Here is a 25,602-nt window from a genome sequence, read left to right as displayed (position 1 = left end):
TAATGATGGTGTTGGAGTCATGCCTGGTTGTGCATTCACGAGTGAACAGGGAGTACAGGAGGGGACTGAACACGCACTCCTGAGGGGCCCACGTGTTGAGGATCAGCGTGGCAGATGTGTTGTTACCTACCCTTACCACCTGGGGGCGGCCTGCCAGGAAGTCCAGTATCCAGTTGCAGAGGGAGGTGCTTAGTCCAAGGGTCCTTAGCTTAGTGATGAGCTTTGAGGGCACTATGGTGTTGATCGCTGAGCTGTCGTCAATGGTATAGCATTCTCACATAGGTGTTCCTTTTTTCCAGGTGTGAAAAGGCAGTGTGGAGTGCACTAGAGATTGCATCATCTGTGAATCTGTTGGGGTGGTATGCAAGTTGGAGTGGGTCTCTGGCTTCTGGGATAATGGTGTTGATGTGAGCCATGACCAGCCTTTCAAAGCTCTTCATGCCTACAGGCATGAGTGTATGGATCAGTGGTCATTTAGGCAGGTTACAGTGCCTTGCAAAAGTATTCATCCCCCTATTTTTTGCATTACAACCTGTCATTTAAATGGATTTGTATTTGTATTTCATGTAATGGACATACACAAAATAGTCCAAATTGGTGAAGTGAAATGAAAATTATAACTGGTTTCAAAATCTTCTAAAAAATTCTAAATGGAAAAGTGGTTTGTGCATACAGTGGGGAGAACAAGTATTTGATACACTGCCGATTTTGCAGGTTTTCCTACTCACAAAGCATGTAGAGGTCTGTAATTTTTATCATAGGTACACTTCAACTGTGAGAGACGGAATCTAAAACAAAACTCCAGAAAATCACATTGTATGATTTTTAAGTAATTAATTTGCATTTTATTGCATGACATAAGTATTTGATCACGTACCAACCAGTAAGAATTCCGGCTCTCACAGACCTGTTAGTTTTTCTTTAAGAAGCCCTCCTGTTCTCCACTCATTTCCTGTATTAACTGCACCTGTTTGAACTCGTTACCTGTTTAAAAAGACACCTGTCCACACACTCAATCAAAACAGACTCCAACCTCTCCACAATGGCCAAGACCAGAGAGCTGTGTAAGGACATCAGGGATAAAATTGTAGACCTGCACAAGGCTGGGATGGGCTACAGGACAATAGGCAAGCAGCTTGGTGAGAAGGCAACAATTGTTGGCGCAATTATTAGAAAATGGAAGAAGTTCAAGATGACGGTCAATCATCCTCGGTCTGGGGCTCCATGCAAGATTTCACCTCGTGGGGCATCAATGATCATGAGGAAGGTGAGGGATCAGCCCAGAACTACACGGCAGGACCTGGTCAATGACCTGAAGGGAGCTGGGACCACAGTCTCAAAGAAAACCATTAGTAACACACTACGCTGTCATGGATTAAAATCCTGCAGCGCATGCAAGGTCCCCCTGCTCAAGCCAGCGCATGTCCAGGCCCGTCTGAAGTTTGCCAATGACCATATGGATGATCCAGAGGAGGAATGGGAGAAGGTCATGTGGTCTGATGAGACAAAAATAGAGCTTTTTGGTCTAAACTCCACTCGCCGTTTTTGGAGGAAGAAGAAGGATGAGTACAATCCCAAGAACACCATCACAACCGTGAAGCATGGAGGTGGAAACATCATTCTTTGGGGATGCTTTTCTGCAAAGGGGACAGGACGACTGCACCGTATTGAGGGGAGGATGGATGGGGCCATGTATTGCGAGATCTTGGCCAACAACCTCCTTCCCTCAGTAAGAGCATTGAAGATGGGTCATGGCTGGGTCTTCCAGCATGACAACAACCCGAAACACACAGCCAGGGCAACTAAGGAGTGGCTCCGTAAGAAGCATCTCAAGGTCCTGGAGTGGCCTAGCCAGTCTCCAGACCTGAACCCAATAGAAAATCTTTGGAGGGAGCTGAAAGTCCGTATTGTCCAGTGACAGCCCAGAAACCTGAAGGATCTGGAGAAGGTCTGTATGGAGGAGTGGGCCAAAATCCCTGCTGCAGTGTGTGCAAACCTGGTCAAGAACTACAGGAAATGTATGATCTCTGTAATTGCAAAAAAAGGTTTCTGTACCAAATATTAAGTTCTGCTTTTCTGATGTATCAAATACTTATGTTATGCAATAAAATGCAAATTAATTACTTTAAAATCATACAATGTGATTTTCTGGATTTTTGTTTTAGATTCCGTCTCTCACAGTGAAGTGTACCTATGATAAAAATTACAGACCTCTACATGCTTTGTAAGTAGGAAAACCTGCAAAATCGGCAGTGTATCAAATACTTGTTCTCCCCACTGTATGTATTCACCTCCTTTGCTATGAAGTCCCTAAATAAGATATGGTGCAACCAATTACCTTCACAAGTCACATAATTAGTTAAGTAAAGTCCACCTGTGTGCAATCTAAGTGTCACATGATCTCAATATATATATACCTGTTCTGAAAGGCCCCAGAGTCTGCAACACCATTAAGCAAGGGGCAACACCAAGCAAGCGACACCATGAAGACCAAGGAGCTCTCCAAACAGGCCGGGGAAAATATCCGAAACTTTAAACATCCCACAGAGCACCATTAAATCCATTATTAAAAAATGGAAAGTATCTGGCACCACAACAAACCTGCCAAGAGAAGGCCTCCCACCAAAACTCACGAACCAGGCAAGGAGGGCATTAATCAGAGAGGCAACAAAGAGGCCAAAGACAACTGTAAAGCTCCACAGCGGAGATTGGAACATCTGTCCATAGGACCACTTTAAGCCGTACACTCCACAGAGCTGGGCTTTACGGAAGAATAGCCAGAAAAAAAGCCATTGCTTAAAGAAAAAAAATTGCAAACATGTTTGGTGTTTGCCAAAAGCCATGTGGGAGACCCCCAAAACATATGGAAGAAGGTACTCTGGTCAGATGAGACTAAAATGGAGCTTTTTGGCCATCAAGGATAACACTATGTCTGGCGCAAACCCAACACCTCTCATCACCCCGAGAGCCTCATCCCCACAGTGAAGCATGGTGGTGGCAGCATCATTTCCATCAGTAGTGACTGGGAAACTGGTCAGAATTGAAATGATGGATGGCGCTAAATACAGGGAAATCCATGAGGGGAACCTGTTTCAGTCTCCCAGAGATTTGAGACTGGGATGGAGGTTCACCTTCCAGCAGGACAATGACCCTAAGCATACTGGTAAAGCAACACTTGAGTGGTTTAAGGGGAAACATTTAAATGTCTTGGAATGGCCTAGTCAAAGCCCAGACCTCAATCCAATTGAGAATCTGTGGTATGACTTAACCTGTTGGGGATGGGGGCGCTGTTTAGACTATTTATGCTAATTGGGTAATTTTTGAAACGGCTTCCCACAAAATCCTTGATCGTACAATATGCATATTATTATTATTATTGGATAGAAAACAGTCTATAGTTTCTATAGGAGTTGAAATTTTGTCTCTAAGTGGAACAGAGCCCATTCTACAGCAATTTCCCTGACATGGAGTCAGATTTCAGAAATGTTGGCCACTGTTCTGAAGTCAGTTAAAAGGGCACTGTTATTGCTATGACTATACGGACACTTCTTACGTCTTCCCCTGGATGCCTTTACGTGATGACGATTCCAATGGGGTCGATTGCGCGTTCACAGGCCCTATAAATTAAAAAACCCTGTAGCTAGCAAGTCTTTCCTTGGTGCGTAACGCGCGTGCTGGACACCGACCCGCTCCTGTTCCAAGCGTTAGTTTAGCCTGTTATATTTCTCCGGTCATCTTTTCACTCGTTATAGGAGTTAAAAACATCATAAGGTAGTTAATTTAAAGCGTTTTATAGCAATTTATATCCGTTTAGTGCGATTTTGGGACATTTATTTTTGAAACGATGTGAATAGCTGGGCACGCTTTTCAGTTCATCCCGAACGCAGTTGGCATTTCCACATGGCAAGAGGACAGCTTTCCACCAAAAGACGATTACTCCCAAGAAAGGATCCTTTGCCCAAGATACTGATGGAAGAACAGCTCAAGGTAGGACATTTTTATTATGATAAATCGTGTTTCTGTCGAAACATTTTAGTGGCTTAGGACGCCATGTTTTTTGACGTAGCTTCGCTTGGCGCAAACTGTATTGAAAAGTAAGGATAAATTAAAAAATGTAATTCCGCAATTGTATTAAGAATTAAATTGTCTATCAATCCCTGTCCACCCTATATTTTTTAGTCACGTTTATGAGTATTTATGTATAAGAGTAGATCACTGTCTAAGTGGCGCAAGGACATTTTCTGACCAGCTTGTCTACATTTCACATTGTCTAACCATGATTTTGGTGGCTAAATATAAACATTTGCGATCAAACTCTATATGGATTGTGTAATATGATGTTACTGGAGTGTCCTCGGAAGAATTCTGAGAAGGTTAGTGAAAAAATTAATATCTTTTGGCGATGTTGACTTTTATCGCTCACTTTGGCTAGAATCAATGCTGGGCTGCTATGTGCTATGTGCTATGCTAATATAACGATTTATTGTGTTTTCGCTGTAAGACACTTAGAAAATCTGAAATATTGTCTGTATTCACAGGATCTGTGTCTTTCGATTCGTGTATGCTGTGTATTTTTACGAAATGTTTGATGATTAGTAAGTAGGTAAACACGTTGCTCTAAGTAGTTTTTCTATTCCATTTGTGACGGTGGGTGCAATTGTAACCTATGCCATCTACCTGAAATATGCACTTTTTTCTAACAAAACCTATCCCATACCATAAATATGTTATCAGACTGTCATCTAATGAGTTTTTTTGTTGGTTAGGGGCTATAAATATCTTAGTTTAGCCGAATTGGTGATGGCTACTGGTGTTGGTGGACAAATAAAAGATGGTGGATTATGCTAATGTGTTTTTAGGTAATAGATGTACATCTTTACATATTGTGTCTTCCCTGTAAAACATTTTAAAAATCGGACATGTTGACTGGATTCACAAGATCTGTGTCTTTGTCACGTTCCTGACCTATTTATGTTAGTTGTTATGTGTGTTAGTTGGTCAGGACGTGAGGTTGGGTGGGCATTCTATGTTTTCTGTTTCTGTGTTGGTTTTGGGTTGCCTGGTATGGCTCTTAATTAGAGGCAGGTGTTTGGCGTTCCTCTAATTAAGAGTCATATTTAGGTAGGCGTTGTCACAGTGTTCGTTGGTGGTGATTGTCTCCTGTGTCAGTATGTATGTTCGTGCCACACGGGACTGTAGCGTTCGTTTCGTTTTGATGTCGTCTGTTTCCTGTACGTGAGTTTATGTTTAGTTATGTAAGTTTATGTTCAGGTTTCGTCAACGTCGTTTTCTTGTTTTGTAGTTTTGAAAGTGTTTTGTTTCGTTTCGTGTTGCCATCGTATTTATAATAAAGATGGCTTATTTCCCAAATGCTGCGTTTTGGTCTGAAGATCCTTCTCTCCTCACCTCAACCGAGGATGAGGAGAGCGACAGCCGTTACAGAAACCTGAACATAAACTTACATAACTAAACATAAACTCACGTACAGGAAACAGACGACATCGAAACGAAACGAAACAAACAAACGCTACAGTCCCGTGTGGCACGAACATACATACTGACACAGGAGACAATCACCACCAACGAACACTGTGACAACGCCTACCTAAATATGACTCTTAATTAGAGGAACGCCAAACACCTGCCTCTAATTAAGAGCCATACCAGGCAACCCAAAACCAACACAGAAACAGAAAACATAGAATGCCCACCCAACCTCACGTCCTGACCAACTAACACACATAACAACTAACATAAATAGGTCAGGAACGTGACATTACCCCCCCCACAAGGTGCGAACTCCGGACGCACCAGCACAAAGTCTAGGGGAGGGTCTGGGTGGGCATCTAACCACGGTGGTGGCTCAGGCTCCGGGCGAGGTCCCCACCCCACCATAATCCATCCTAGCTTCCTCCCTCTAAGAATGTCCACCCTCTTTTTATCCCCACAAAATCCTCTTAATAACATCACTACTAAGGACAACACCGGGACAGAGAGATAAATCAAGACAGAGGGATAGATAAGAATATAGAGGTAGATTAAGATAGAGAGGGAGATCAGGATAGAGGGGCAACTCCGGACTGAAAGGCAGCTCCGGACAGAGAGACAGCTCTGGACTGATGGGCAGTTCTGGGTATCTAGCCGTTTCAGGCTGAAGGGCAGCTCATGGCTGACTGACGAATCTCGACGCTCATGGCTGGCTGACGGCTCTCGACGCTCATGGCTGGCTGACGGCTCTCGACGCTCATGGCTGGCTGACGGCTCTCGACGCTCATGGCTGGCTGACGGCTCTCGACGCTCATGGCAGGCTGACGGCTCTCGACGCTCATGGCAGGCTGACGGCTCTCGACGCTCATGGCAGGCTGACGGCTCTCGACGCTCATGGCAGGCTGACGGCTCTCGACGCTCATGGCGCTCTGACGGCTCTGGCTGCTCATGGCGCTCTGACGGCTCTGGCTGCTCATGGCTCTCTGACGGCTCTGGCTGCTCATGGCTCTCTGACGGCTCTGGCTGCTCATGGCTCTCTGACGGCTCTGGCTGCTCATGGCTCTCTGACGGCTCTGGCTGCTCATGGCTCGCTGGCGGCTCTGGCTGATCCTGTCTGGTTGGCGGCTCTGGCAGATCCTGTCTGGTTGGCGGCTCTGGCAGATCCTGTCTGGTTGGCGGCTCTGGCAGATCCTGTCTGGTTGGCGGCTCTGGCAGATCCTGTCTGGCTGACGGCTCTAGCGGCTCCTGTCTGGCTGACGGCTCTAGCGGCTCCTGTCTGGCGGATGGCTCTGTAGGCTCATGGCAGACGGGCGGCTTTGCAGGCTCATGGCAGACGGGCGGCTTTGCAGGCTCCTGGCAGACGGATGGCTCAGACGGCGCTGGGGAGACGGATGGCTCAGATGGCGCTGGGGAGACGGATGGCTCAGATGGCGCTGGGGAGACGGATGGCTCAGATGGCGCTGGGGAGACGGATGGCTCTGGCCGGATACGGTGCACTGTAGACCTGGTGCGTGGTGCCGGAACTGGAGGCACCGTGCTAATGATAAGCACCTTCCTACTAGTGCGGGGAGCAGGGACAGGGCACACTGTATTCTCAAAGCCCACTCTATAACCGATGCGTGGTACCGGCACTGGTGACGCCGGGCTGAGGACAAGCACATCAGGATTAGTAGGGGGAGAAGATACAGTTTGTACAGGGCTCTGGAGACGCACTGGTAGCTTAGTGCGTGGGGCCGGAACTGGAGGCACCGGGCTAGATACACGCACTACAGGGAGAGTGCGTGGAGGAGGAACAGGGCTCAGGATACGCACTGGTAGCCTAGTGCGTAGTGTAGACACTGTAGGTACTAGGCTGGGGCGGGGAGGTGGTGCCGGAAATACCGGACCGTGGAGGCGTACTGGCTCTCTTGAGCATTGAGCCTGCCCAACCTTACCTGGTTGAATGCTCCCGGTTGCCCGACCAGTGCGGGGAGGTGGAATAACCCGCACCGGGCTATGTAGGCGAACCGGGGAAACCATGCGTAAGGCAGGTGCCATGTATGCCGGCCCGAGGAGACGCACTGGAGACCAGACGCGTTGAGCCGGCCTCATGACACCTGGCTCAATACCCAATCTAGCCCTACCAGTGCGGGGAGGTGGAATAACCCGCACTGGGCTATGCACTCGTACAGGAGACACCGTGCGCTCTACTGCGTAACACGGCGCCTGCCCGTACTCCCGCTCTCCACGATAAGCCTGAGAAGTGGGCGCAGGTCTCCTACCTGCCCTTGGCCCACTACCTCCTAGCCCCCCCCCAAGAAATTTTTGGGAATTACTTACGGGCTTTTTTGGCTTCCGTGCCAGACGCGTTCCCTCATAGCTCCGGTTCCTCTCCCCGGTAGCCTCTGCTCTCCTCAGTGCCTCCACCTGTTCCCATGGGAGGCGATCCCTACCAGCCAGGATCTCCTCCCAAGTGTAGCAACCCTTTCCGTCCAATACATCATCCCATGTCCATTGCTCCTTTCTCTCCTGTCCCTTACTCCGTTTAGTTTTCCCTTGCCGCTTGGTCTTAGCGTGGTGGGTGATTCTGTAACGGCTGTCGCTCTCCTCATCCTCGGTTGAGGTGAGGAGAGAAGGATCTTCAGACCAAAACGCAGCATTTGGGAAATAAGCCATCTTTATTATAAATACGATGGCAACACGAAACGAAACAAAACACTTTCAAAACTACAAAACAAGAAAACGACGTTGACGAAACCTGAACATAAACTTACATAACTAAACATAAACTCACGTACAGGAAACAGACGACATCGAAACGAAACGAAACAAACAAACGCTACAGTCCCGTGTGGCACGAACATACATACTGACACAGGAGACAATCACCACCAACGAACACTGTGACAACGCCTACCTAAATATGACTCTTAATTAGAGGAACGCCAAACACCTGCCTCTAATTAAGAGCCATACCAGGCAACCCAAAACCAACACAGAAACAGAAAACATAGAATGCCCACCCAACCTCACGTCCTGACCAACTAACACACATAACAACTAACATAAATAGGTCAGGAACGTGACAGTCTTTCATTAGCTGTATTGGACTTTAATGTGTGAAAGTAAAATATTTTAAAAAAATATTTTTTTTGAATTTCGCGGCACTGGTTTTTCAGTGGGGGGGGGGGTGTGTGCCGCTAGCGCCACGCTGATCCTAGACAGGTTAAAGATTGCTGTACACCAGCAGCTGTAATTGCTGAGAAAGATAGCTCTACCAAGTATTTATTTGGGGGGGGGGGGGGGGGGTTAAATAGTTATGCACGCTCAAGTTTTCTGTTTTTTCTATTATTTTTTATTTTTTATTTATTTTTTGTTTCACAATAAAAATATTTTGCATCTTCAAAGTGGTAGGCATGTTGTGTAAATCAAATGATACAAACCCCCAAAAAATCTATTTTAATTCCAGGTTGTAAGGCAACAAAAAAGGAAAAATGCCAAGGGGGGTGAATACTTTCGTAAGCCACTGTACCTTAGTGTTATTGGGCACAGGGACTATGGTGGTCTGCTTGAGACATGTTGGTATTACAGACTCAGACAGGGAGAGGTTAAACATGTCGGTGAAGACACTTGCCAGTTGGTCAGCGCATGCTTGGAGTACACGTCCTGCTAATCTTGTGAATGTATAAAGGTCTTACTGACATCGGCTGCGGAGAGTGTGATCACACAGTCGTCCGGAACAGCTGATGCTCTCATGCATGTTTCAGTGTTACTTGACTCGAAGCGAGCATAGAAGTAATTTAGTTTGTCTGGTAGGCTCATGTCACTGGGCAGCTCTTGGCTGCGCTTCCCTTTGTAGTCTGTAATAGTTTGTAAGCCCTGCCACATCCGACGAGCGTCAGAGTCAGTGTAGTACGATTAGATCTTAGTCCTGTATTGACACTTTGCCTGTTTGATGGTTCGTCAAAGGCATAGCGGGATTTCTTATAAGCTTCCGGGTTAGAGTCCCGCTCCTTGAAAGCGGCAACTCTACCCTTTAGCTCAGCGTGGATGTTGCCTGTAATCCATGGCTTCTGGTTGGGGTATGTACGTACAGTCACTGTGGGGATGATGTGATCGATGCACTTATTGATGAAGCCAGTGACTGATGTGGTGTACTCCTCAATGCCATCGGAAGAATCCCAGAACATATTCCAGTCTGTGCTAGTAAAACAGTCCTGTTGCATAGGATCTGCTTCAGCTGACCACTTTTTTATTGACCGAGTCACTGGTGCTTCCTCCTTTCATTTTTGCTTGTAAGCAGGAATCAGGAGGATAGAATTATGGTCAGATTTGTCAAATGGAGGGCGAGGGAGAGCTTGAAGAATTATAAAAATAATAATGTGCAAAGATCTTATAGACTTATCCAGAAAGACCTACAGCTGTAGGTCCTACCAAAGGTGATTCTAACATGCATTGACTCAGGGGTGTGAATACTTATGTAAATGAATAAATCCATATTTCTTTAACATGTTTTCACTTTCTCATTATGGGGTATTGTTTGTAGAGTGGGGGAGGAAAAAATCAATTGAATAAATGTTTTATTCAGTGTGAAACACAACAAAATATAGAATAAGTCAAGGGGTTTGAATACTTTCTGAAGGCACTGTAGAACCTTTTACCGTAAGGGACTGTAGAACCTTTTTTCGTAAAGGGTTCTTTTATCTTGTCCAAAAGGTTCTATATAGTACCCCCAAAAAAGCTTTTTCTTAGGCTGTAGGCTGAACCATAGCTATTGGCTTCAACTCCTAACAATAATAACCCATTAAAATGACAGATTAAAAGTGAAACTAGCTATTTTGTCTTTCTTGGCCAACATATATCCCATATTTCCTTGAACATTTGAGTAAATTAACATGTTGGTTTGTGTCCAATATAGACATAAAACACTACTTTTCAGTTGTATCTCCCTCTAGGGCCTATACCATAAACTGAACAACCAGTTCTTTCAGAAGAGTGCTTCTGGGAGTGAGATATTGTTACAATAACACCCTGCACTTGGATATGGGCCATGGCCAAATGATCTCCAATCTCTAGCACGGATGGAAGTTCTACTTTGCGTAGTATTTTTGGATTTATTCTCTGTCAATACGTTCCAACAGTAGGCTAAAATAACTTCTAAAACTGTTATGTTCCATTTCTCAAAACACATGATACCTACACAGTATACTGCAGTGAACTGTTACAATTTTGCATCTGAGCATCACAATCTCATTATTCCCTAAAATGTCCAGGTGGGGCAATATACTCTGCGTCAATAATGACTACATTTGTTTTGGAATATTTTCATGATTCCTGTATCTGCTACAATGCGACTGGACCCATCGAGTTCTGCAATAATGCCATAGTTTTGATCCTACAGAAATACATTTTTGCCTACACTCAGCAAATGCAACCTTGTAGTCCACCCAGGCAGATTGTTCAAGATGGACTTGTCCTGAAGACGTCGGTAAATGCCTTCTAAACCGACCACTAGGGGCAACACGGAGCGCTATTACCATAGGCTTGGTGTTATGGACAGGTGTGGTGGATGGGCATAATCCAATGACTTCGGATCAGATGGTCGTGTGTCCAATCCCATTGGTAGACAATCATTTTATTTGATTTATTTTAAACCTATATCAAACCTTAACCCTTAACTTAACCATTCGGAATGTTTTAACCCTATCCAAAGCCTCAACCTCTCACCTCATTTAATGGACCTGCATAGACTTGGAGAGGTGACAAGAACAGATGGCTGCTGAGAATTATACAATACCTTGGAAATGTATGTTACTTGTCCAGAGAAATAAGTTTAATCAAATTCATATTAAACGTCTGTTGGGTATACTAGTGAAGACAAGAAGTTATGAGTAGCTCACTTGCTATTGCAACTAATCACTCTCCCCTTATCATTTAGGCAGCAGTCCAGTGCATTCAGTCCAGCTCTGACATTGATCCATGTCTCATATAGACCAATACTCGGACACTTGTCTACCAGGGACTGAAACTTAGGTAAAATGCTATATTACGTTACACTAATATCTATAAATGCTTTATAAGTAACTGCAGTAGGCCTAATTACAACTGTTAAATGTAGCATATGTTATGTTGTTTATAAAGGAATAACCATAATTGTATTGACAACTTTTAAGTGCCTATACTTTTTAAATATTGAGCCTTGGATGGCAACTTTTCTACTTGTAAATAATTGATTAATAATAGATTCGAGAATCAATTCACCACACACACACACACACACACACACACACACACACACACACACACACACACACACACACACACACACACACACACACACACACACACACACACACACACACACACACACACACACACACACACACACACAGGCCAGACATGGTGCATCTGCCCCTCTGGGGGTGAACGGACCGACTAGATTTACAGGTTTATGACACACACTCCTTAATTAAGTCTGGTCAATGTGAGAGTGAGCAGCCTTATTTCCCCTATCCCTGGAACATGAGATTTGACCCCTGTTTCAACTCAGCGCCTTTATGCAGCTGCCATGACTGCTGTATAAACAGACTACCAGGGGTGGAAAAAGTACTCCGTTTTCATACTTGAGTAAAAGTAAAGATACCTTAATAGAAAATGACTCAAGTAAAAGTGAAAGTCACCCAGTAAAATACTACTTGAGTAAAAGTCTAAAAGTATTTGGTTTTAAATATACTTAAGTATCAAAAGTAAATGTAGTTGCTAAAATATACTTAAGTATCAAAAGTAAAAGTAAAAGTAGGAATAAGTAAAAATGCATTATATTAAGCAAACCTGATGCGCAATTTTCTCACTCCAACACTAAGACATCATTTAAAAACAAAGCATTTGTTATTAGTGAGTCCGCCAGATCAGAGGCAGTAGGGATGACTAGGGATGTTCTCTTGATAAGTGTAAGAATTGGACCATTTTCTGTCCTGCTAAGCATTCAAAATGTAAATAGTACTTTTGGGTGTCAGGGAGAATATATGGTATAAAAATAACATTATTTTCTTTAGGAATGTAGTGAAGTAAAGATAAAAGTTGTCAAAAAATATAAATAGTAAAGTACAAATACAAAAAAAACTACTTAAGTAGTACTTTAAAGTATTTTTTACTTAAATACTTTACGCCTCTGCAGACTACACCATTCCCATCACAATAGTTTGGAGTCAGACCTTTCGTTAAAAAACAAATTATTTGAAGAAGACACTCATCTTGAACAAGGGAGAGATGTTTTTGTAGCCATAGTAATTTACTAATATAATTCTACAAATATTACCACAAAGATCATCATAACTGTTTTTTTAGGGGGGGGGGGCGGGGGGGGTCGGATATATCATTTCCACTTCTTTTAACAAGTTTATTTTCGTGGTTCCGTCCGCCAAGAGAGTGTGAGAGAGAAAGATGCCTCGCCAGAGGCCTGCCATAAATCAATGTTGCAAAGTGGAATGTTCGCCTGCATTCCGCGGAATCATATAGAGAGAAACATTCTCAATATTCTCTAAAGACTTTGAAGAGACAAGATTCACAGTGGCTTAGCTTTTGCAGGAATGTTATCAAATAATTAGGCCTACACTCCAAAAATATAAGCTACATTTGTACAAAATGCAACATATTCTTTATTTACTTTTTGGGAATTCATCACACCAATTGAAATACACGAAGCTAAACAATTAAACAAACACAAAAAAATTCTGAAAAGACAGGTCTTAGCCTGTAGCTACAAATAAAACATTACATTTGAACTAGTGCGTAATTGCTTTACATTTAAACCCATAGTGTATAATATACTTTCAGAATGATTTATATTACCAGTATCTGGCTATATAATCTACTTTCAGACTAGCATTCTTCGTAATTACATAAACATGTAGATTTGATTGAAAGCTGCAACTCGTAAGTAAGCTTTCAAATCAAGTTGAAAATACATTAGGTTGCAGCTACGGTCTGTGAAGGGACAACTTCGATTGTTGAAGTCACAAGAAAATAACTTGAAAAAGTTAATTTCCTCCATAATTTCTGTGCTGTATCAATACTATTTGATTTCAATGCCCGTGTACTGTACATGTTTACGTCCTCCGCCTATTGGAGTACCCTATGGGCTATGTCCGATTAATGGAAATTACAATCAGATATACCGTTGTTTTTTTTTGCTGCTTGTGTTTACTCAAATAATATTGAACAATGTGAAAATACACGTATTGTCACACATAACCTCTGTGCAACCCCTATTCTCAAATATCTTCAGGGCACAAAATGTCAGGTGAGGTGGCTATACGTAGATGCTGATAAATGGTACAATTACTGTTCTATAGCACGTGGAAGCTGTTCATCGCTTACAGAACTGTTGTGTGTAAGCGTCCTGTTTGCTACAACATATTTGTGCCATGGACCACAACAACTGCACAGGTTTTATATATGTTTTAGGGGCAAATCAAGGCATAGGCATATATCTAAAATCGTTAATTACATGTTGTGATCACAAGTCATTTTAAAACTGTTTCAGTGTCGAATAATTCTAAGAGGTCCGACTGAACCTCAATTATCTAAATATTGTTACAAACGGTGTAATTACAAGTCACCACTCTCGATCATATGTACACATCTACATTTAACCCATTCACACACACATCACATCTAACCAGCACAGGTTGAAGAATCTCTACCGAGTGTGATGCGTGCTGTCGTGGTGTGAGAGGGTTGAATTCATGTATTCGTATAGGCCCACTTCGACGACAGATCGTAACAGACCAGTACATAGTAAATCAGTGAACTGTAGAGAGAGGTACATGAGGTACAAAAGCTTCTAATAAAATTCACCATATGCCTGTATAACTTCACACACCTGCACAGTGCACTGCGACACCATTCACTTCAGACCGTCGTCCATCGTATATATTAGGGGATTCAGTCCTATCCTGGTGGAGCATCCTATCATTGTCTCCATGAATGCCCACAAGTTGAAGACGTGCATTTTTGTATAATATTGTCATTATTTGAGCTTTATCAAGGTAAGTGTTAAAATGTAGATGAAATAATATAGGCTCAAATTAGGCTAGATGTCTGGACTGATCTCTTGCAGAATCAGTTTTGTAAATCAATGCTTTCGTTCGTGGTTGTTCATAGCCTCACACTGTTAACATATGTATTTAATTTTGTGATTAACTGACCTGAGAACGTTTTTTATTTTTGGGAGCATGAATCAAATACATGACTTGGATTGAAATACATGAAATGGTTAATTTAGGCCTACAATGCAAGAGCAAATGTCCACATAAACGTAGCCTATATATTTTTCTATATAATATTTATTCCAAAAGTAACATTTACCCGTAATGATATTGAAGCTGTTACGCACCAAGATGGATGCATTTTCACAAATATAAAATGTGTTCCTATGCAGAATCCTATACATTTTAATAATGCATTCGACATGAGTAGGCCTAACACTCACATGCAATCGGATCAGAAGCTCCAAAGTCACCACTTGGAAGTCCCTCAAATGTGTAAGATGTCCAAGAGGGCTAGGTCCTACACAATGGAAGAGAAGTGGCCGACAGTTCACCGCACTCTCGGGTCACCACTGAGAGCAACAAAAGAGCAACACATTCAGAGGTGCCCTTCCACCGGCCCCTCAATAGGCCCGGAGCAGAAAAACCCACAAAGGCCAGCGCACTGACGAAGCCACGTAAGGACGGGGTACCACCTACGAGGGCACACACAGAAGGTACACGTATAGAGAGCCAGTCAGGTCACAGAGGTTGCAAAGGTCGGCCATCCCGGCTGAAACGGACCTAATGGGACAGAAAATGTGCCCTCCGACTGAACTCAGCCTTCTCGCGGTTCGTCCCAAACTTCAATAAAGTACCTTTTCAGCCTCGCGACATGGAGGCGACAGGTTTTAGAAAGAGATTGGAGGGATGCTGAGACTATGGAGTAGCTACACATTCTCTCAACTGTCAAGAGCCCGTTTTCCCAAAGCATCTTAAGGCTAAGTTCATAATTATCCTTAAGATGCTTTTGGGAAAACGGGCCCTGGCAGCTGCATAAAGGCTCCTGGAATTCGGCATGGTGTTAAGTTTCATTTTTGTCCCTGATAGTTTTATTTCGTAAAGTTGCTAGTTAGTGACTTGGGTTTATTTCTTTGTGAGAGAGGCTGTTGCCAAATTAATATATTCAGTCCCAAATCATTTTACTATGCGGCGTTAAGATTGATGGTTCAGAATAGACTACCTCTCCCCTTTGTGATCTTCTGCCCCCCATCTAGCAAGCCGTTTTATAATTTCTATTCAAGTCACACATTTTAATAATCTATCAAATGCTTGCACTCTTTTCAAACGTGGCATGTTTTTACACCACATTTTGAGCAGGATAAGAAAAAGTTATTCCACAAATTAAATTATTTTTGGAGAAATGTTAACTGAACGGTCTTTTTCATCGTGTAAGACATGGTTACAGGAGAGCAATTGCACAATATGAGTAGCCTATGTATTATTACAGTTGCATGGTGACAATAAATACACAACACTGCCATATAGGCCTATGGAAAATCGCGCCACGATACTTTTGTAGTGTAGACTACTTACCAAGCGCAGAGGTGACGATGACGTTGCTCGAGCGCCACTTTTTAAAAGCACACTCTTCACTTTGACTGAGGAGGTCTCAGGGCCCAACAGACATTGGCTATTTTTAGAATGACAATCTCAGAAAACTAACATTCCATTTTATATCTGTAGAAATGATTGCATATCGAGAAGGCCTATGTGCATGCATATAAAAAACTATTATCAAATTAATGTTTGTTTTTTTACAAGATATTCTAGAAAAATCTGAGGCAATGCTCGTAGATATGAACCTAGTACGATATTGTGTAAACTATAGTATAATTTATTGTCCACGATAAGGCCTCATAATCTGACTTCAAGTTATTGACTTTATTAGAAGACAAGAAAAACAACCTGTAATTGGGGCAAAAGGGGAATGAATAGCAACCCATACCATCAACACAAATTATTATTGGTCATATTTTGGCAATATGACAATGATTTGCAGAGTTATGTGCAGCTCTAGGTTCAGTAATGAGCAGGAAACAGGGCTCCAGAAAGTCAGGCTATTCTACAGATGGAGTCTGGTTGAGGGCCTGGTTGAATGGCTTGCCATGTTAATTGAATGTCCTTGAGACTAATGAGCTAGCATGTAGGATAGGACGCATGCAGCCAGGCTATAACCCTTTACTTGGAATAGAATCATTGATTATTATGGGATTAGGTCTATTGTGGATTATTAGGAATTAAGGAGGAATATGAATGGCGAATCTGATACACATGCCAACCTCGAGAACGTTGCAAACGGACAACTTTTCCAAACAAATGTATAATGCTATGTTAGGCTGAACTATAAAATAAATACAGTACTTGGTCAATTGTGACTTTCATCAAATTTTGAAATAACGTCCACCACATCATAGGATGAGCTTCTGTTATCAAAATAAATTACACTTGACCTCGATTGGTCATGAATGAAATCCATCCAAACATGAAGAAAAAAACTAGTAGACACTCACTGTTTTATTGACCAATATGATTATCACAAATACACTAAACTCTGTTTATTGCATGTTACAATAACCTGCTAAACACAACGTCAACACCACAAACTAAATTGGAATTCAAAATCCAGTTTTTGAAATACGCGAGGTAATTCACCTTGCAAGATCGATGTTCCCAGCATTTTTACCAAAAATAACTATGATAGTAATAATATTCTTCCAGTGTTGCGCTTGAAATAAATAAATTGTGCATTTCACCTTGGGCAGCAGGGCAAACGAATGGCCCACAATAACATTTACATCAAATGTAGGCCTACATTTTTTCCCCTTCATTCAAAACATTTTCTCATAAAAACATCATTTTGATTCAGCATTAAATAACTTAAACCCTGTGTCGAGTAAAAAGAATCCATCGGTATTCACAGAAATCCATGCTATACAACATGCATTTCATATAACTTTGGACTTAAATGAAACCACACAAATAGCTACGAAAACAAAATATATTCTATATGACTGATTCTTTTATTCTATAAATAATCAGTCATTTCTCTATCTCCCTTCTTGAAGTGTTTTTTTGTGTTTGTTTTGTTCGCCTTATAACGTTGTAATATCCTCGCCATCCTCTCCTCCGGAAAGTTCATTTGGAATAATGGCACCAGTGACCGAGGAAGTGGCGACAGCGCCGGTTGATGAGGTTGTGTTGGACCCGGAGGATACGCCCGTGGTGGAGGATCTCACTTTGGTGTTAGGAAGCCTATGGTCTTTTTTCCACTTCATCCTGCGGTTCTGAAACCAAATTTTGATTTGTCGTTCGGAGAGAACCAATGTATGAGCTATCTCAATGCGCCTCCGCCGAGTTAAATAGCGGTTATAGTGGAACTCCTTCTCCAATTCTAAGACCTGCTGTCGAGTGTAGGCTGTCCTAGACCGCTTGGAATCCGCTCCATTGTAATTCGGGTTCGCTGGAAAAGGGGAGAAGTAAATAGAAAGAAAAGCAGGGAAGGAGGGGGTAAACAAGAGTGTCCTCAATTGAGATATATGATGGGAATGGGCAGAATAAATGGCTAGATATGGTAGTTCTGGTGTGAGAAATAATCTAAATGGGAAGTTAAGAACTTGTCTATCTCCCTGTAATTAGGGGACACTCACATCCAAGTATGCGCTAAATTATTAATGCAAGATTACAAAGCGCAGTCTTTTTTCTTTCGTTTAATCTCTCCCCCTCTTCTCTCCATCGCGCACATAGGCTACATAACAGCAGAAGCCACATGGTGATACGGCTGCCAAGAGTATACCTCGGCTATAAAATTTATGGTGGGTGTAATTACCGACGCTGAGTCGTAAATCCGCCTCAATTGTGCCATTTCAAAAGCTTCTCCCCTATCGTAGCAGGGGCTGGGAAGGAGATGGGAGTTAGAGGCACTGATAAAGGGAGGGAAAGGAGGAGAGAGGAGTAGAGAGTGGAGAGAGAGAAATGACAAACACAGAGACAAGTTGCCTACCAGTGCTGATGTGAATTTTCTTCATCCATGGGTATACCACGGGCTGCTTGGAGGAGGCTGAGCTGTTTGGATGCTCCGGTGTAGCTTGGTTGCAGGCGGAGGATGCAGCCGGTGGGGTGGTGGGGGACATGGGTAGCTGTGGGGTCTCACATGAGGCTGGCTGCCCTTTCCCTGCAAGCAGGTGCGCAGTATGGGGTAGTCCATGTCCCCTTTGCGTGTCAGGTTCAGGGATGCTTGCACAGTTATATTGGCGCTCTTGGTAGCTCGCCCGCGGAGGGTATAACTCCTGATGGTGATGCTGGTAACCAGAGCCAGGGTCCCTTGCGCGGCTGTAATATTCGGGGCTGTGGTCGGGAATGTAGCTGTTTTGTGAATATTCCTCGCATGGAGGAAATTTCGGATCAATGTAGGTAGAGTCCATCAAATACGAGCTCATGATCATTAATTTCTGGAGTGGAAAATAATTTTTCTAGCTTTGTCGTTTTTCTGCTCCATAAAGCCCTCCTACTTGCGAGCAGCCCTGTAAAGTTACTTTTACCACGTGACCCCACGGCCCAATAGCAGAGTGAGAGGTAGTCCCCGGATAAGGAACCAAAGGTTTTCGAACGTACCTTCGGTCGCCATTGTGGGCATCATCTCTCTCTCTCTCTCTCTCTGTCTCTCTCTCACGCCATTTGTGTTGCCAATGCAATTGATCAAAACAAACACTTCTTATGTGAAGTGTACCCTGTCATTATAGTTCTATTATTATTATTGTTATCATCATTATCATTATGATCCAGAAATAGAAATGGAGGTAGAGGGACATATGTGAATGGATAATCGCACGCAAAATCTCAATAACAATTGGGTTGCTTACTGCAAGTAAAACAGCGGCAGGATTACCTTATTCACAAAAAGAAAGGCAACCCGGTCTATGAATATCCGGATGCTGCCTTCAAACAGTCCATGAACGTTCGCGTAAATCGTACATACGTTCGAGTTCCAATTAAGCGAGAGTTTTTGAAATTAGACCTGGATCTATATCAGAAGACAGAGGACACTAGAGGTACACATATTAGTATACCAGTATACATTCGCTTTTTAGGTAACAACATCACGAAGTGTACTGAAGTACAAGTAAAAATACAATACTTTGCATTTGAATACTTTCAAAAACTGTCAAACACATTTCACTGCTTTAAAATAGTATTATGTAGATGCTAATGATAATGCAATATCACTGACATTATGGTTGAATATTGCAGTATGAATGTATACCGTTCTCCGTCGCATTCTCTTTCTCTCTCTGGATATGTGTAGGTCCATACATTTGAATAAGAAACTACACAAGTATGAAATGGGGATCATACTAGTAAACAAATCAGTATTACGTTACTCTGAAATGAGTCTCAGGGACGTGTTTGTCCATCGTGGCTTCATCTTCTTCAACACAAGTGGCTGTCTAAGTGCACGTGTATAGGTGATTCATTTGACATCAGCCCTAGCATGCGGAGCAAATAACATCATCCATTACAAACCCCCATACACTTTTGTGTTCAGAAAAGTAAATCATTGCAGATAAAGCTGTCAATTTTGAGTGGTATCACTTGCCACAGATGCGTTACAGGCGCAATTATACTGTAATTAACTGTTGACCAAATGTATTAGTGTTTTTTAGTCCATCCTTTCAATTATGCACGAGACCACAAATCACAGGACAGTAGGCCTACACATAATCAGTCTGGGAACTTTATGGCTTAATAGACTAATAATAATAATAACTAATAATAATAATTTAAAATAAATCTGGAATAAATCTAGCCTACTACGACAGGGATGGATTATAAGAACATAAGAAGGATCAGAACACGAGGTCAATCCCCTGCTTGCTAATCAGCGTCTAAATTCGAGGCAGTGGTCTTCTTTTAGTCATTTGTCAACATGATCTGGTGAAAATAACATAGCAGGGCAGATGTTTATGGTTTGTTTATGTAGAGAGCGCGCCCGCCATTTTTATTACTTTTGGCAACGATGTTTGAGGCGTTTTATAGGGCTATAGAACGCAGTAGGCCTAAATCAGTCCACTTTAAACGATCGCTGGTTGCTTACATGTTTTACTAGTACAGGCAGACTTGTAGTAGTATACCTTTGCTTCCAGATAGCCTACTGTACAAAATATATGCCTTTGAACGTCCTTACAATGCCTTGGCCTGGGCTTCCTCTAGACAATCTTAGATTGTTTGTAGGTTAGACACATATTTTGCACAGACTTCTTCTGAGATTTATGGCTATTCGTGCCCTATTATTCATGCCAACACGTGATACAACGCAGCTATAACCTACTGAATAGAAGCGACAGTTGAAGCAGACGATTATCTTGACAGACGTGGGATTTCAGTAGCCCATGTATTCCTGTAGAGACGTACTTGCGATTGTAATATATTAACACAAATTCGGTTCTACAGGGTACATATAGACAACTAATGAGTATTTTCCATTGTAGCATGAAAAGAAAATATTGAACTGACAGAATTCTGTTAGGTGAAAATATGTCAATAAAATATTTGCAGTAGCTATTCTCTCTCTCTCTGTCTCTCTCTCTCGCCCTCTCTGTCTCTCTATCTCTCTCTCTCTCTCGCTTACACACGCACGCACACACACACACACACACACACACACACACACACACACACACACACACACACACACACACACACACACACACACACACACACACACACACACACACACACACACACACACATGCACACACGCACACACGAAAAGAGTAGCCTGCCTTTGAGGTTAGTCGCTCCTCTAAACTATGAATATTCAGACACAAACACGGTGCACGGTGGGTAGCCTGCAAAGCGCCGGCGTGACAGCACAGATGAAAAATAAGTTTCTATTGTCCCCAACGATTTCTTGTGCTCGCCTGCCTCGCTATTACCATACTGACCGCTCGGTAACCTCTCTGGCTGCCATCCTAGAAGTTAATGAGAAGACGGAGATGAAAAATGTATCGTGAGTGTGACCTGTTTCAAGAATCTAATAGTCTACTAAAATGGTGAATAGGTATGTTCAACCGAATAGCCTGGAAAACGCCAATTTAATCTTCACGTTTTTACTGATGCACAATTAAAAGATGAACATATTCAGATGACTTGTGAACAGGATAATGGTATAGATATAATATAATATCATAAATGGAATGGAATAGGTGCAAGTAGGCCTACAAAGACGTCAATCACCTTGGTAACCATGTAGGATAGACAAGAGAAGAAGAAACATAGACACTTTCTTGCTCATCTAACATTAGCATCGGCAAATCTCGGCATATGATTAAGCAATAAGGCCCGAGGGGGTGTGGTACATGGCCAATTCATTCAACCCACGACGCGACGCAGAGTGCTTTGACACATATCACAAACCCCCGAAGAGCCTTATTGCTATTCTAAACTGCTTACCAACACAATTAGAGCAGTAAAAATACATGTTTTGCCATACCCATGGTATACGGTCTGATATACCAGCTTTCAGCCAATCAGCATTTAGGGTTCGAACCACTCAGTTTAAAATTAGAGTTTTCGCACTCCCTCTTACCACCCCGCCCCCGCCTTCACAGGCCCGTGCACGCCCCCAGGTCCCATCTCACCCCAGCTCCAGTGTTGTGGACGCATTTTAATATTCGTTAGACAGCCTGACCTGCGTTTCACCCCTCACGTTTGACTTCCAATAGTTCACTGCCAAGGATTATTGATGAGCGAAAAGCAATGAATTCTTTCTCCCCACAAATGGATTTCAGATCTCTCCCCTAGTTCAATAACTAGTTATAATGTAGAACTACAGAAAAATGAGGCCCTTAGGCAAACTCATTTGATGTTTCATTTGTTCATGGGAACAATTGTGAACCTTTCTTTTTCTTCACACGAACACCTTGCAGCATGTTCTCTTTCACAAACATAGGCTGCACACTGTAACAGAAAACTGTAAATGATACTGTAACTGTGGGTATTATCAACAGTAATATATTCTGAAACGTTTTACTGCAGCATACTGTGAATTATGGTGCATTTTGGGAAACTGTTGTAGGTGGGGAAAGAATTGCAGTATTTCGAGTGGCACTGTAATTCCACCGCACAGAATACAGTATACCATACCGTATCTTTGGAGCACTAAAAACCTTTTGACCACTAGTCTGGTTGCATGGTAATGTAGTTTCTTTCTCATTTCCATATTTTGAGGCGTGCATTGTAAGAGGCTATATTTGTTGCGGCCAGGAGTGAGAATGCGGTACCAATTTAACTCCAATGTGGTTATAGGGCCCCAGAGGCAGTCAGTCTTACACCTTAAATGGTTGAGCATTAAGCCATGTCATTTTGATCTGTTGTCCATGTAGTTGCTGCCAGTTTAGAAACCGTTGTTAAGGCCTCTAGAAGTGTACGTAATATAAAAACCAAAATATTAATTAGTCTACTGTAATGTGTAGACACTTTACTTAGCAGCCAACCTGCTTGTACCAATCCCTTGTAATTACAGTAAAATACTGTGAAATACAATCTCCTCCCCTCAATTCATTTCATTCATTCATCCATTCATTAATTTCGATTATAGTAGCATTTTCTTTTTTACAGTATACTTTTTACGGTAATGTACTGTGTGTCATTACACAGTACTTGCTTTGATACTTTGTTTATATTATAGTAGGTGTACTGTAATATTACATACAGAATTGTACTTTCCACCTAGATTCCTGTAAACTACTGTCAAATTCATAATAACCCTTTTTATAGTGCATATCTGTAACACATGATATGCATGCAACACAAATCTGTAGGCTACAACATTGATAGTAGGATAACATAAGATTCTTTGTTCTTTCACTGAATGATTGTTTTAAATAGATATCTTTCAGAAAATTAGAACCCAACGTGTGAAATAATCTTTATGATGTTTATATAGTGTAATAAAGAGTAATTGTTGTACAATGGAATTTGGGTACATAGGCCTAGGTCTAGTTAAAACGAATTTCTTTGCATGAAAGCAAATAGCATCTTTTTGCTAATATCACCTCGCCCAGTGCATTTCACTGGCTTGGCTATTATCAGGGAACACTGCCCTCTCTGTTGGCTCTGCAGGAAGGGACCGAATGGGGCAGGTAGCCTATTGTTTGTGCAAAAATAATAAACAACTTACCGATACTGTACATCTCCCCTTCATTCTGTATCGGTCCTCATTTCGTTGTCTGCAAAATAAAATAACAATAAGAAACAAGATGATGAGCGGGATGAGATATTAGAGTTCAAACCCCCGATTTGCGCGGTGGTCTAAGGCACTGCATTTCAGTGCTAGAGGCGTCACTACAGACCCTGGTTCGATTCCAGGCTGTGTCACAACCGGCCGTGATGGGGAGTCCCATTTGGCAGCGCACAATTGGTCCAGCGTCATTAGGGTTTGACCGGGGTAGGCCGTCATTGTAAATAAGAATTTGGTCTTAACTGGCTTGCCTAGCTAAATAAAAAACCTGTAAAAGTATATATATTATTTCATCCCAAATTATTCGGAATGGTTTTAATAACAGCCCTAAAAAAGTGTAGCCTATGAAGTCCTGAAAAACAACAGAAGGTAATATCATTGGACGGTCAAGATAGCCTTCATTCAGTATTTTCAAATTTCATAACTAAAAAACAAAATGGACATTTTCGTTTAGAAATGATCTTTGTCGCAATAAAAAAAAAGGGAATTATCTAATAAATTAGCTGGTTTGAAAAGGCTAAAATACTGTGAAATACAATCTTTTTTGTCATCGAAAAGCAATCGATACGAATTAAGTCATATGTCATAAATCCCCTTTTTCTAACGACAATTTCTCTTCTCTCTGAAATCTCCCTGAAATGTCCAATATATATATATATATTTTTTTTAAATAGCCACATAGGCCTAGGCTTTAACTTTCCCCATTAATAACAACAATGTTATCCCCCTGACTTTGCATTGTTTGTTGTATCATTTTTTATTTTCATTGCCACTTTATCCTCCCAACCCCTTCTCTCACATCCCCCTCCTTCCAGTTATTTTCTAATTGAGGTGAGATGTCCCAGAAAAAGCTATAACAAGTGTGTGATCTTCTAGAATTGGGGCCGAGGAGAGATATTAAGGACAGGTCGGTTTGGGGTCGTTAAACTGGATTTATACTTTTGGCATTTCCTTGGGCAAAAGTTCTATTTATAGAAATCCCTCGACTTCGATTCAGACCATGCTGAATAATGTTCAATTGTCAAAATGAATATTTTGTCACCGTATTGGGTATATTCAAGCCTGAAGCATAAACGAATTTGATTGTACATCATAGAACTTGCAACCTCTACAAATGGAATTCGGACCCTTTGTTGAACCCCCCCCCCCCCCCGTTTTTGTCTGTTTTGTATCTGTCTTGCATTGGGCAGTTTTTGGCACTGAAATGAACACACTAAGAAATCCAATTAATGGCATAGGCCTGCATGCTCAATTGTGTTTAATTCAACCTCATAATGAAACAAATTCATTTCATAAAGTGAGATTAATATAATGTGAAAATATTACAATATAACAAACCATTAAGTCAAGTACGCAAACAAATACAAAAGAATAATATAGTTTTCTGTTCATCGAGACATATTTGTTGGCTTCTGGAGGTGGGTTCCTCTAAAAAATAAAATGAGGCAACGTTCTCAATGCCTCATAACTCTTACATTATCTAAACTAGACAGTGGTTTTCTTATTGGATGAGTATTTGCCAATCACTGTGAAATCATAGATGGAATACAGTCAACCGGAACCGGAACAGTAAAGAATAACTGAGCTTAAGAACAGTGAAGAACTGAACTCCATTCCAATGAATATAATGCAGGTGAATCCCCTCTTTAACATCCTTATTCGCTTTATGGAGGTGGAGCATGTTAAATAGCACCCCCTATTGGCTTCCCCTCTCTTCATCTAACAGGAATTATTGGGATAATACTCAACATGAACCCATCAACTCACTGCATCATCAGGGCCCGGAGTTCCTCCTTGACCCTTCTG

The 25,602-nt window shown here is 42.0% G+C and overlaps 2 protein-coding genes across 7 annotated transcripts in view; both read right to left on the bottom strand.

The window, feature by feature from the left end:
* The window catches only part of hoxc5a (homeobox C5a), a 59,463-nt gene that overhangs the window by 18,703 nt on the left and 15,158 nt on the right, over window positions 1-25,602 (bottom strand). For all 6 annotated transcript variants that reach the window (XM_055931104.1, XM_055931103.1, XM_055931105.1 and 3 more), the window contains exon 2: window positions 23,737-23,785. The gene's annotated coding sequence lies outside the window, so the exon portion shown is untranslated. The remainder of the gene's footprint in view (window positions 1-23,736; window positions 23,786-25,602) is intronic.
* Window positions 17,055-19,199, bottom strand: LOC129860578 (homeobox protein Hox-C4-like). The gene is made up of 2 exons (XM_055931109.1): window positions 18,559-19,199; window positions 17,055-18,018 (listed from the first exon to the last, which is right to left on the bottom strand). The coding sequence occupies exons 1-2, from the start codon at window positions 18,998-19,000 to the stop codon at window positions 17,651-17,653; spliced, it is 810 nt and encodes a 269-aa protein (XP_055787084.1). The 5' UTR covers window positions 19,001-19,199; the 3' UTR covers window positions 17,055-17,650.

Source organism: Salvelinus fontinalis, chromosome 8 (genome assembly GCF_029448725.1).
Source record: "Salvelinus fontinalis isolate EN_2023a chromosome 8, ASM2944872v1, whole genome shotgun sequence".
In the NCBI taxonomy this organism is placed as follows: Eukaryota; Metazoa; Chordata; class Actinopteri; order Salmoniformes; family Salmonidae; genus Salvelinus; species Salvelinus fontinalis.
Note: the sequence above shows the minus strand (reverse complement) of the source record. Positions and strands in the feature narration are given on the sequence as shown.

Excerpts from the sequence above, each read along its gene's own strand:
- LOC129860578 (XM_055931109.1), bottom strand. The coding sequence starts at position 19,000 with ATGATCATGAGCTCGTATTTGATGGACTCTACCTACATTGATCCGAAA. Across the intron at positions 18,019-18,558 it reads GAAAATTCACATCAGCACTG|CGAACCCGAATTACAATGGA; the intron begins GTAGGCAACTTG and ends CCCCTTTTCCAG.